The sequence below is a fragment of the Drosophila elegans genome, unplaced genomic scaffold, assembly GCF_018152505.1.
Source record: "Drosophila elegans isolate 14027-0461.03 unplaced genomic scaffold, ASM1815250v1 contig_814, whole genome shotgun sequence".
In the NCBI taxonomy this organism is placed as follows: Eukaryota; Metazoa; Arthropoda; class Insecta; order Diptera; family Drosophilidae; genus Drosophila; species Drosophila elegans.
The window spans coordinates 12,183,283-12,197,344 of record NW_024546167.1 but is presented as its reverse complement, the minus strand read 5'-3'; the positions used below and the strand labels follow the sequence as shown (position 1 = coordinate 12,197,344).

Genomic DNA, 14,062 nt, shown 5'->3' with positions numbered 1-14,062 from the left:
GTCCCTTAAGCTAAGCCATTTTATACAGCAGGTCAGAGGGTATGTGGAGTATATACGAACTTGAGATGACAAAATATCGATCTTAATTAATATACCCTTGAATGGGCATTCTTGAGATTTAATAACTAGTTATCATCCCTTAGCCTTTCGAAGGACTTAAGATTTTCAAAGATTAAAAAATATTGTATTATTTGAATTTACATCTTACAGCAAATTTTAATAGAAAAAAATGTTTTAACAAAATAAAATTTAAAAAAATTGCTTGAATACTAATCAGCATTCAAGAGGACTAACCAACCCACGAGTGAGATTTCCCAGGTACGAACCCTTCGAGGATTCAACCGGCAGCAATCTTCCATCTTTAGGTGTTCTTACTTATATATCGTTCTCTCGGGTGTTCGTGATAAAATCACATCTATAAACATTAATCGCTCTTTTATGAAGTGTAATAAATTCTGGGTTACACGTTTGGCCGCAATTTAACGCTCTCGGCCCTTTTTCAGAGCTTTAAGCCCAAGCCGAAAAACACGAAACAAACTGAAGTCATGGCTTTAGTTTCTCTAAAAATAGCTTTATTCATATTTGATTGGTACCCAGTTTGGTAATTAGTTTCGGTTTTTAGTTTCTTGTTGCTAGTGTGTGAGTTTTTGAGTTACTTCTCAGTGGCATTTAGTTTCAAACAACATGAACAAACATTTAATAAATACATTTAGATAATTCTTATATGAATATCATATAACAATCACGGCTTGTTGATGGAATACCTATTTAAACGATCTAAGCAATATACATTCATATACAGGTAAATAATTATCAATATTATATATAGTAAACATACTATTTTAGAACTATCTTCTCTAAAGACGTGTAAATTTGTTTGGTGTTTGATTTATGCCTAGAATCGAATAAGTAAATGAAAATTATTAAATAATCTGTACTACATTTCGATAATAATGAGATAATCATCTGAACTTTATTCTGCTTTATATATATATGTGTGCTTTTGGGCTGCAAGTATGTACAAATATTTGCCAGCTACTTGACCCATTGTGTTTGGGGCGTTCTAACAGAGTTTTTACATTTTCATTGTCATTTCAGCGATCCAACAATTGTTGAGAGCCCATGCATAGTTGATCAGCTCTTTCTTGTTTACACAGCAAATTGATTTACAATGTAAAACAATTTCAGCTCACTTCCTGCCATTTAAATTGGTACACAAAAAATATTCTCCAATTAATTGCCATTAAATATGCGGCGCATGGCCAAAAGTATGTGCATTCCAAATGAAAAATGCATTCAAATGAAAATTTGTTTTTGATTTTAATAAAAACAACTTATGAACTCTCCATTTGTGGAACTGCGGCTGTGTAAAAGCATATTTTAATTAGTAAAAACATAATTGTGCAGTTTTAATGCGATTTAATGGGACCGAAACACAAAAGCGCATAATTATTCATTTTGGCCGTGCAATAATTTTATTTGCTTTTACATTCCATTTTCGGCGTTATCGGCAAACAAAAGATTTAAATGGGAAAGGGTAAAAATTCTATCCTTAATTTCATTGTTACATTTTTGGTCTCATCTATTTTATTTTTTATTACGCTTTAATTGGTTAGATAATATATGTTTGTGTTTAAAATGTTACAAAACAATCCTTTATGCTGAAATAAATAATTATTGGTTACTTAAATATTAACAAGGTTGGCTGATTGAAATTCTTTATTATTATCATTTAAGAATGGGATATTGATTTGTTGTTAAACCTTGTTTTTTAAACAGATTTATTTATTGGTCACACGTTGCTCTTTTGTTGTTCGATTATTGGTTATTGGTTTTTGTTTAGGTACTGTGCAGAGTTCACTTTGAAAACCGTGAAATGAACAAACGGAAACCTAGAGACATTTCATTTACACATCTATTTGATTAGATACATACACTTCTGTTTGAGTAACATGTTTGTTATTGCTTCTGTTTAGCACTTGCCTGGCCAGGCTTTTAACTTAATTACGAAGGCTACATCGTTTTGAACTACCACTAAACTGCCATTTGCTCCCAGCACCCGTCGATCCCTCGGCCCAGCCTCTGTCTAATCTTAATGTTAACTCAAGGGTTATACCATTTCCGGATAATGTGTGTGTGTGGTTTTTGCTTGGGTCTATACATTGATATAGTTCACTGGCCTAAAAAGTCCCAACTGGCTCCAATCCCCTATTTAAACGTCTGTATATATAGTATATATCCATATCCGTAGTGTGTGTAATTGGTAATATTGTATATGCAGCATAATTAACTTTGATTATACACATGTCGCTGGCAGGAGAAGAACATCGACCATCGAGCATCGAACATTGCCTCCCCAGCACCGCCAGTGACCTTTGATTATGTTACAATGCTAATTGAGTGTTCCGCTCCTCGACTTAAGATCTAGAATTTCCACTACGGGTATGCAGCAGGCTCAGCTTAGGCGCTAGTAATTGATATAAGTAGTGGGTGCGTGCGGTGACTGGCCATTGGCCATTCCATTGGGCATTTGGGCATTTGGGCATTTGGGCATTTGGGCTTAGCCCAACTCGGACTACACACTGTCCGCCTGCTCTCAGAGATAGTTGGGCCTGGAGACGCAGCAGAGCAGGCTCATGTTCTTGCAGATGTAGTTCTGGCGCCGCTTGGCCTGCCAGGGTCCGGTTGTGTCCAGGGCCGCGTTGCGTTCTGCAAACAGCACATGAAAGAGTAAACAGTACGCTTGATTAATTAATGAGTTTGGGGGGTAGGCAAATACCATATGTAAGCACGACGCTGCGAAAAAAGCAGTGACTTCGTATATTTTTATCACAATTAGATGATGCTTAGCTATAATGCCTTTGTCTTTAATTTATTGGCGAATTTCTATGCAAACCATTTTGGTAGCTTGGCAGTAAATTTGTTTATAGTTTGGTTATATTTTAGATAGGCAAACAAAATTTTTACCAGCTAAATCTAGCTATAATTGACGAATAGTATATATTCATTTACAAAATCTGGCATTTATACAGTTTCCGAAGTGCTGAACTTAGTAAATTAGAATTTAGTTTGTTTTTAAAAAAAGTAAAAGATGCCAAAGACACAAATGAGTTATGAAAAAATCTAATATAATATATATATATAATATAATATAAAAAATAATGCTTTCATCTACAAGGTCAAATTGTAAAATATATAAAATTCATTCGTGATTATCTTCAACAACTATGGCATAATTAATAATTGTATTGATCTTTATTAAAATAATAGTATAGCAGGTAATTTAAAGATAATATACTAGATTAATGTAAATAAAGCTCAAATAAGCCAAAAGTAATAGGAGTATATTTCAAAAAAATTGGTGGTAAGCCATTAGCAATAGACCTAAATAGCCTGTCCAGTTTTTGTGCGCAACGTTGCCCTTTTTGGTGTGCCATACAATTTTGTTTTCCGTCGGACCTTGGCCAAATACCAAAGTGCACGGCAATGGCATTATGGGAACGGGAGCCTGCGCACTTGGAGCACTCACCCAAGTATGCCTCGTGCTGCGGCATGTACTCCTGCATCTCGGAGAGGAGCACGGCGATGTCCTGGGAGTCTTTGGTGATGCTGCATAATTCCTCCTCGTTGAAGTCTGGCGTAAACTGTTTGCACAATAATATCTGGCTGATGACATTGCCCAGGTTCGAGGGCCCCGCTCGGTTCTCTGAAAAAAGAAGGAAAGGAAGAGAAAGTCAAGGGATAAATCAGAGTCAAGTGAAAAGCTACCACTAAGTCCAGGTGCAGCAGGGTCATGCTCCTGTTGGCACAACATTTTCCCCTAGTCCGGCACTAAAATAAACCATTTTGTTTAACTTGGCCGCAGCCACAGGAAGCCGACTTTATTTGTTTCATTCATTTTTATGCAAACATTTTCCTTTGACGTTTGTGTTCCCCTCGTTTTTATTTATTTCCGTTCTTTGACTGCTTCATTGGCTTTGGCATTTTTATTTGTGACGCGCTTTGATGTCTGTCTGTTTTTTTGCCTCAAATAAACTTTTGGCTTTAACTTGCCTAATTTAATGATCACAAGTTGAAAAGTGTACTTCAAAAAATACATGATAAAAGTTATGTCAATTATTTAACTTCCTTATACACAATCTATCCTAAGAGTTTCCATATTTGTGTCTATTTCTATTTGTTTAAAAGTGCCCTAGTTGTTTCCATGTTTGCCCCTTGATTGATTGATGCTGCAATCAATTTCCGATCGCCCATCAATCTTCATCAGGCATAGACGAATTAATTACTTAGCAAAACTTGCTGAGCGGCATGCATCAATGCATTGCTATCTATTCGATCATCCAATGCGGCGTATACGCAATATTCATATTTCATCGCTTTGCGAGAATGCAAACCAATATTTGCTAGCCACTTTTATTTAGGGTATCAGCTGAGATAGAGAGTATGCTGTGCTTAAAACAGGGATACTTTTTTGTAATTTAAGATATATTTCCCAAGCAATATACTTTTATTTTAATTATTTTTCATTTATTTAATAGTTATTTTATTTATTTCATCTGAGGGTCTGGTAAAGTCTTTGCATTTATCTCCCTTTTTGTTTATATCCTGAGAGGCAATAACTTTTTCGCCAGCATGGCAATAATTAAACGACCACATAAAGCTGCCATCGGAGCCACGCATGCCATCAACACCCACTATCTCTCTGCCCTGTCAATTTTGCGTATATTTTGGTTTGCAATTATAACAGCCACACACGAAAAAAGCGGGGCTTCAATTTTTGAATTTTTATTGCTTATTCTGCGTTGATGGCGTTTTCATGGCGCTGCAGATATGGTTTATTTCGCCGGTTGGGCGCGGGTGCATTGTAAATTCGTTGCACCAACAATGCCGCATCCAAAGCCAGAGACTCTGGCTCTGCAAATATTTACGGCCCATTCCCCAATTTTCCGGGTGTGTTGACAGTGAGAAGCCAGTGCCAGCGCAGTGGTTGTAATTTAAAAATTTATGATCAGCAATTGGCATTTGGCATTTGCGTTCGCATTTGTATTCTCCGGAAATTTCCATGGTCAGCCTGGCGACAAATCAGTTCGAAGTTTGGCTCTGCATATTTTTGCGCTCGCACGTGCACATTAAACATGGCAAAAGAATGGCAATCACAGCCAGGACCAGGACCAGCACCAGGAGCAGGACCTGCACACACACAGAGTCGCAGCTACAGCACCAAGTATGCCAAACAATTGTTGAACGTGCACCGAGTGTCTGTTCCCGGAGTGACTGAATGCCGCCCTGAATGGCAATGTCAAAGAAACGGCATCCTCGTTAAGTCTCACTCGGAATGCAAGGAAATAGTTGTGCAGTGGGGTCTTTAAAGTTTCGAGAGGTACAAGTATAAAAGTTATATAACCTTCATATTTTTAATGTATTTTTATTTTATTTAGTCTGCGTTTTAAAACCCTGCCATAAAATAACTCGAATAACAATTTAAGGTATATATATATATATTTAAAGTTCTACACATTAAAACAAATTTGAAGAATGAGAACGACTGTGTATTGCAACCGCAATTGTTTCGCGCACTTTAAACAAATCACTATATTTGAACCGGACCCAACTCCATTTGCCAAAGTCCTTGTCTGAGTTTGACTTTTGCTGTCAACCGCAATTTTGAAATGACCCGCAATCGGCATGGCGACAGCTGAAACATGGTCCCAGTTGGCAGGGAATCGTGCGTTGGTGTTGCATTAAACTTACCATAATAGCCGGACATATCCATTGGCACGACTTGTATGAGACGATAACTTTTCACAAGTTCACGTAGGAACAACTGGGCCATGTAGAACAGTAGCACCAAGTGCGGGTTGTCGGTGAGGATGCCATCGGCCATGGCGCTGCAAAAATAAACCAGGTGAGGGTAAAAAACAATGAGAGCAATGCAAGGTAACATGAAAATCCGGTGTGGAATATTGCAGAGCTGGAATGCCGCATTGTGGGGGCCGCATTTGTGGCAGGCCAAATTGCATGCGGAAATTGTGAAATGAAATTTATACGATTTTATGACATTTCTTTGGGTCGAGTGTAAGGGCCATAAACTGGCGACAAACTAATTCATATCCACCAGAGTTTTAAACTACGTACTCGGTTGTAAAATCTGGATTCAGCTGCTCTGGTCGAAACAACAATTAATTTTTCGATGAATTTTTTAATGAACGCAAATAATTTTTATACTTTTAGCGTAGGACATTTGAAATTTGATATCTGATTTTTTTGTAAGGGGGTACATCATCATTTTTTGCAGAAATTTGAAAATCTGAAAAAATTTTAACTGTGAATGCCACTTGATTGGAAATTTAATTACGAATTCAACGTTGTATGACAATTCCACATTTTGACCATTATTTCCCAGGGTTTTGTTTTTTGTTTTATCATAGCTTCAATGTTTTTAAACATATACGCAAGTAAATCATAATTTTAATGATTTCAAAAATGTTTAATTCTTGCTATACTTGTAGCTGCAAGGGCTTCGGCTTGCCGAAGTTTGCTTTCTTTCCTGTTTTGATATCGTATTTTCAATCAAGGTATACAGTTTTCGTTTAAGCCCAAATATTATCATTATAATTTCAACAGCTGCAAATAAGCAAACCAAATTAAGTTCTAATACCATAAGCAGCAGCAAAATGACATTTTAATTCTACAAAATTACCATTATGAAAACAAATTATATAAATTCACAAACCACTCTGTAAGATTTGCAGCAGTATAATTCATTTAGAAAACACTCAGAATTTACAGTTGGTACGCAAATTGCTGCTTAGTTGACATTAATTTCAGTTTTAGCACAGACGGGGCAATTATGAGGGGATCCGGGGGCAGTTGCGGAATGGCACACAAATATAAATTGCCATAAACATATTTGCAGCTACACAGGAATAAATTCAATTTGTAAATTGCTTTTGCATTGCCTAAACTCTACGGAGCTGGAAATGAAAAATGTGTATTTTAGCAAGGAAGCGAGGTCCTGAAAGTGTTGCCGCGTCTTCTGATTTCACCCTCCATGGCTGGCATTAAAGCAAATAAATTGCGAATTAATCTTTCCCAAGGTGTATCTGAAACGGAGTGTGAGTTTGAGAGGATTCAGCTTAAAGCGATTTAGATTTGGGCCCCGTGCCTAAGCGAATGTTAACGTTGGAGGGGTCCCATTTAGCTTGGAGTCTAGAATATTTTTGATTACATAAATATTGCTTATACGATTAAGAGTAGGTGCCTTTCTAGGTACTTTTAACAAAAAATAATAATATCACAAAGATTATTTGATCTCTGATTTGTTGGCTAATCCTTTTTCAAGAAGAAAAGACCACCAATATGTAATACAAATTCGTTTTTAACATCTGTACCCCCAATAAACGTATACAAATTAGATAGAATGTTTAATGCACAATCATCCAGTTATGACCCGCGTTAATATTTTATTATCACACATTAGCATTGGTACCAATACGAAGAGAAGAGCTGGACTTTAATGCTCAAATCGTAATCAAATTAATGCTAAGCGATTTCCTTGAAAAACTGCAAGTTGTAAATGGCAGAGAGCAATGTTTTAATGACTTCCCTCTCCTTTCATCCCATCTTTTCTTGATTGTGGTGCGCGGACATTAACGTGGGTCATTTTCGCCAGCACCACACCCAGAAAATCGTAATAATAAGTTTGGAGCAACGAAACAAAATCTGCAAAGCATCCAAAAACCCACCAAACACAAAAAAAAAAGGAAAGTCGAATAAAGAGCGAAGGGCAAACAGAACAGAAGGCGGAAAAAAGCCGAAAAAATGGTCCAGACCATTGTCAGCAGCTGGTCTTGATTACAGCTCTCGGACGTTATATTCATTTATAGCAAATAACAGTGAAATATTTTTTATTCCCTCGCTGGACCCAAGGGAAAATTGTATAAAATGGGAAAGGGACTGGCGTTCATAAAACGCGTTTATCAGGGTCGCCGACCAATCGAAGTTATTAACTGCAGCTGTATATAGAGCTGTTAAAATTGCCACACTTTACGAGACGGAGAATTCCTTAAAATGTCTGACGCTACGTGACGAGCGCTCAACCTAATTGCGTAACTTTACCCATTTCCTTGCCGGCGCTGTCTTCAATAATTTGCTGTCATTTTCACAAACATGACCACAGAACATCGCCTTATAGCCTGGACATCCGGGAACCGGCATCAAGTGTCGAAATAATGAACGAAGTAGCCAATGGCGACAATAAAACAATGCAGCAGCAAAAGCAATGGTATTCAGAGAATTTTTACAATGAAAAGACTTTCGTTGAAAGCTATTAAATTGTTACAATATCTGAAAAAATTGGGTTCACTGAATAAATAATTTAAAAGCAGCAACTAAAATTACTTCCATTGCATACAACCAAAAATTAAAAAGTAACTCAATGTAAACAAAGTTTTATATTTACATATTTTCAAATTTGAATACTTCAGTTTAAGAGCAAAAAGTTAAAGTTAACTATCTTTACCTTTATGTTAAAAATCAAATTCAAGCAATATATTTGACATATTTTACAGAAAATATAAATATATTTCCCTGATTTTTCCACAGTGCTGTGGCAACAGCAGTTGCAGGAAACATAAAACTTCCGACACAACCGCAGACATCGACGACGTCTATGAGATTGGCTTTGGGTTTGGCTTTGATGGGGCTGTCCCCGGAGGTCAGAATCCTTGTGTTATGTTCTCCCTGCGGACTCTGGGCAATTGTCGGATTGTGTTTTCCGTGCAGCGAAGGACGAAGGAAGAAGGAGTATTATTTGCAGCGGAAATGCGTTTAAGCCAACATGACTTGGGACGGGTTTTTCGGGTGGGTGGATGGCGAAACCGGCGGAATGGGAGCAAGTCCAGCCCCCCGAGGACTCTGTTGACTAACTCGCTGTCAAAACAGGGGGAACCGAGTAGCTTACACAAAGGCAGCGCCAGTAATTTAGCAACGACAAACAACTGCACATAACTACAAGGCAAACAGTAGAACAAATGCGAAGTAAGCGCGGGCAAATAGACAGATGGATAGATAACATGAACACAAACGCAAACTCGGCGAAATGGACCGAACGTCGCCTCCAAGGATATATGTGCCATATAAGCTACACGGCAAGAAATTAATAAGGCATACATTTTAGGCTATTTTGGTATTTATTAGATAATATTCCAACTACATTTAAAAATATGTACATATATCATTTTTAATAAAAGTATAAGAAGTTACGTTTTCTCGTGTTTAGGTAAGTTTCAGTATTACAAAAGTACTTTTAAACCTTAGTTATATCTCGTATGGAATCTAATAATATTCCAGTTCACATTTAATTATCCTTCTGGCATTATTTTTTTCTTTGGGTGCATCTTCAGTACATGTATAAGTGCGAGTTGAACAAACAAACGGGCAAACAACTATCAGTCACTCAAGGCAGTGGGCAAAGAGCTGCCGCCATCTGAGAACGGGAGTGGAAATGGCAATGTATATATATCATGGTGGAAATGAAAATGCGTATGACTCTAGGAAAGCGACTGTAAGAGTGTCTGTTCGTAGGTAGTCTAGTTGGCACCCCCTCGAAGAGGTGGGAAAAGCACTTGCGCGGTTTGGGTGCCCACAAGGTATCACAACTTTGTCGTCTTGTTTGGCCAAGGAAACCACAAAAGTTGGGACTAAATGCTAACTATATTTGCTTTAATAGCCAACTTTTGCGGGCCATGTTTGAGTTGTTATTATAAATGTTTAGTTAGTGGTGATCTAGCACAAACAGTAAAATATGAGAAATTTCAACAAGCTAAAAATAAGTAATAATATCATTATTTATATATATGCTTAATAAATTTTGTGTGAAATCCTTTTTATTATTTTTCATATTATTATGCAGGGAGTGCCATATTAATGGCAAAATAAGCGACTTAAAGAATTTTCGCTCTTTTTGAGTCCAACTTTGTTTACTTTCTCCTTTTTGCCACAGTACTATCGACTTGTTGTGACTTTGGCTGGCTCACATGGGTCATGCATGTGCTTACAAAACATAAAACAGCAACAAACAACGAAACTCTGTCAGAAAGTTTTGCTCTGTCATTGTCAAGTTGCGCCTGAAGTTTTCCCATCCCACTTTCGGGTTTTTCCATTTGCCCTGCTCATTTTGCGAGCATACTTTTTGCTTTATTGAACTTTTACTTTCAATTTAACTTTGAGTCCTCGAGCAGTCTGCTTTCTGCTCGGTGCTAATTCATTCTCGTCACTCATACGCCATGTGCGCCCATTTGCAAACGGTGCAGAACAGCTCTCTGGTAGAGCAGTGAAAGTGAGGATGCCGGCGAGTCGTTCATTTGTGTCAATAAAGCAGAAATTAATTGAAATCTCCCCGTTGCTGTTGATGTCTCTGGCCTGCCGCCAGCCAATCATCAATTCAACTGTCTCTGGTTCTCTTGGTCTCTGGTTCCGCTTTTTCCGTTTTCATTCTTTTCATTCTCCTGCACTTTTGCCCACTCGAATATGGGTGGACAAAATGCTGATGCTGATGCGGATGCTCGTCTCGTTATATTGACATTTCTCCACTCCAGAGTGACATTTAAAGCGTCTGCTCGATAATAAATCACATTGTCATGTGCCAGCGTGGTGTGCTTAAAAAGTTCTTCTTGGCAAACAAAAAATTTGACAGATTCTATGGGTTGTGTGTCAGAAAATACAAATATTTTATGTATTGTGTATGAATTCCCTCTCAAGATGTTCGTTAAAAAAAAAAAAAACAAAAAACGAACAGGAGGCGTTGCCGCTTTTGGGGTGCGATAATGGCACATGTGTGGCATCCACAAGGGATTTCACATTTGAAACATTTTGGGGGCATAAATCAATAAATTGAAGTCGGCAAACAGACAAGCCCCGAAAGTCAACTGGGACGTTAAAGTTTTCTGCCTTTCCAGCTGACATGGGGCTGAGCTCTCGAGAGTAAATCCATTTCGTATTGATGGGAACTTCTACCACGTCGTGCATTGCCAAACAAAATGATTTTCAACCACATTTGTGTAGTTTTTCCTTACTGTTTGTTTTTTGCTTTTGTTATTTTGTGTTCTCAAACAAATGAGAAAAACAAATGCACTTACACTCGGACAGGTCCTTTCATCAGGTTTAATGAAAAAAAATTACCCAATATGCTGTGTGCGGCCTGAGGCAGCTCGAAAAAAATGTTATTAACTTTTGCCTTTTCGGGGTGAAGAGGAAGTGGAGTGGAGTGCTCTGATAAATTATGCAGCACTTTGAAATTGAATTTCAAACTCAGCCACTAACTCATTTTGAGAGCATTCCAAGGGTCTTCAATCCGAGTCCAACAAATTGTTATTTATGTCATCCCCTCCACCCGCATTTTCCCTTCCCAATTCGACTGCAATTAGATTTGCATACATTTCCATAAAGAAGGGACAGACACATAAAGGAAATGCCCCAAATGTCACACACACGTTGCTGTTTATGTTTATGTTAATGCTATCTATCCCTTTGGGGTCTTCCGCTTGGGTACACTGCCGAAAATTTATTAAAGCCGTGTACAACTTGTGGACATGCCAATTCTGCATATTTAATGTGGCTTACATTATAATAAATGTCTTTTAAATTAAATACATTTTTCTTAGGATTTCTTTTTGGTTTCTGGTCTTGCACAACTCTATTGCGTTTTTGAAAAAGGTTTACAAAATGTACCAATAATTTTCATTAATATTCAATGGTTCTATAATTCCATGCTTTAAATGTTTATTGTAAGACTCAAGTCTTAAAGGGTTTTAACTTTGTTTCTACCAGCATACTTTCGAAAATACTTTTGAGTTAAGCACATTTAGGTTAATCGTTAAAACTTCTTCCAGTGCAGCTGTGAGAATGAAGAGAAAGTGATGCTGACTCACCTCTTGACCTGGGGCATCAGGATTTGGGCGGTGTGCTTGAGTGCCTCCACGCAGGTGCGTCGCAGCTTGCGGATCTTCTCGCGGAGCTCGGGGCAATCCTTGGCCTGGCCCACGTGTATCAGCATGTCCCGGAATAGCGCCACATGGCTGTTGATCTCCATGATGAGCTGAAATCAAACGGAGAGCGGGAAATTCGTATCAGGGTCATCGGCATCATCGGCAGGCAACTGATGCTTAATTTATGCGAAAGCTCTATTAGGCCGGGCACATAGCACATAGCACATTACATATTTTAATTTATGCACAACCCCATCCGACGACCGCAGGCAACAGCAGCAGCAGCAGCCTAAGTATATATTTGTTTGCCCTGGCTCCTCGTTGGCCCTTCAAATTTCTGGGAAATTCTCTGGCCAGATAAAATTGAGGCTGCTGCTCCGCCGGATTCTGCTGTTGCTGCTGCCGTTTTACGGCTCATTGCCGTAATGGAGGCGGCAAATGAATCGAGCAATCGAGACCTAATTCCTTTGCCGCCGCCAACACCATCACCATCGCCATCGCCTTTTGCCTGCGGCCGAATCAGGCTCATAAAAATTAAAATGCCTAAAATGTAAAGGATTATTTGAGCTCATTTTTATGGCTTTCGTGTGCGTTAGCTCTTTTCGAGCGGCAGAAGGGTCAAGCTGTTGCTGAAAAGTATATTAAGTCAATTATTATTGACTGTACTTCCTATTCTTGGCTTAAAGTTAATTTTTGTGGGCTTAAAAATACAACAAATTTTGTGGGCTCTTATGGAATGCTTTAATATGTAAATTCAAATTGACAGTTATAATTCAGAAGTATTCTTAAATTAAAAAGTCTGTTGCTTAATTTGGGTTTAAATTTACAAATTTTGATATAAATTTTTTTTTAATTTGTATGTATTATTATGTAATTTAATGATAAGCTAGTGGCTATTGAGAACTATTGCTTTGCAGTTTTTATATATAAAAGGATTTACACACTTAAATCTCGTTTAAAAAACTGTGATTTATTAAAACCAATTAAAAGAGAAAACTTTCTTATAATCGCTCTGTTTATAATGAAGTTTTGTTTTTATTTTGCCACCTCTGAAAGGTTAATTTTACAGTCAGTCATAAGTTTAATTTTCTGCATTATTTCCACACACACGCACACATACGAAAGGCAATGCCGCAAAGCCAACCTACACACATGCGAGAGGCACGTTTAAATATTAATGGTTGACTTTGGCAACCTCATTTCCCCCTCAGCCTCGACACGTCCCCCCAAAATTCCCGCCCCCATCTGGTCGCGCACTTCATTTAAAACGCGGCGTATGCGTAATTTTAATAATCCTCGAAAGTCTGAAACGCCCCCGGGCAAACGCAAAGTGAATTCTGTGGCCTGACTCAATTTGGGGCCGACAGCTGTGCGACTGGGCCGATGAAGCACTATGAGGGGAGGCTGGAAGATTTACAGCTTTATGAAAGATATGCATGATTAGTCATATTGATGGCATCGGCTTGACAATGCCACAGACTGGGCCAAAAACGAGGCGGCACAGAAGGGCGGGGCACTTAGCCAAATTGCTTATTGAAAGTGCTGCTGCGAGTACGACATTTCCCAGAAAACTTTACCCAAAATGTAGGGTGGGAAAGGTGGGGGGTACGGGGGCGGTATCATGGTTTTGTAATCATTCCTCTTGGCCTGCGCCTAGGCAAAACTTTTCCACCATCAGCTGTTGCTGCCCTCCTCTCGGTGGCAAATTTATTGGATTCATTGTTTTTAAAACCCAGCTTTGTTTGCCGGTTGGTTGTGATATTGACAGGAACAAGGCAAAGTCGATACGGTATGCGGGTTAATTTTAAACAAAAAATCAAATTCAGTCTTCCATTGAAAAGGACTTTGAATAAGGGTTTCTTAAGGGTAACACAATCAAATTGTTTTATGCCATGTGGGCGAAATTATGGAGTAAATAAATAAACAGAACATAATATTACAAGCAATAGAAGATTCTTGGGCTTATTTATAATGTTATTTAACAATATACATTTTTCATTTTGGCTGGCATTTATCAATGCTTGTTTTGTTTTTTATCCTGGCTTTCAAAAAGAACATTAAATATAAAGTGACAA

General features: G+C 38.1%; 1 protein-coding gene across 3 annotated transcripts in view; it reads right to left on the bottom strand.

Moving 5' to 3' along the window:
* Positions 1-2,494: 2,494 nt before the first annotated feature.
* The window catches only part of LOC108139081, a 28,385-nt gene continuing 16,817 nt past the window's right edge, over positions 2,495-14,062 (bottom strand). For 2 of the 3 annotated variants that reach the window (XR_001774155.1, XR_001774154.1), the window contains 3 exons: positions 11,931-12,097; positions 5,752-5,888; positions 3,617-3,706 (listed from right to left, as the gene is read on the bottom strand). Coding sequence is in view for 1 of the 3 variants with exons in the window: in XM_017261705.1 (XP_017117194.1) it covers positions 2,597-2,709; positions 3,530-3,706; positions 5,752-5,888; positions 11,931-12,097 (594 nt within the window). In the remaining 2 variants the exon portion in view is untranslated. Of the gene's footprint in view, positions 2,710-3,529; positions 3,707-5,751; positions 5,889-11,930; positions 12,098-14,062 lie in introns of those variants that run through there. The other variant, XM_017261705.1, reaches the window with a different exon arrangement.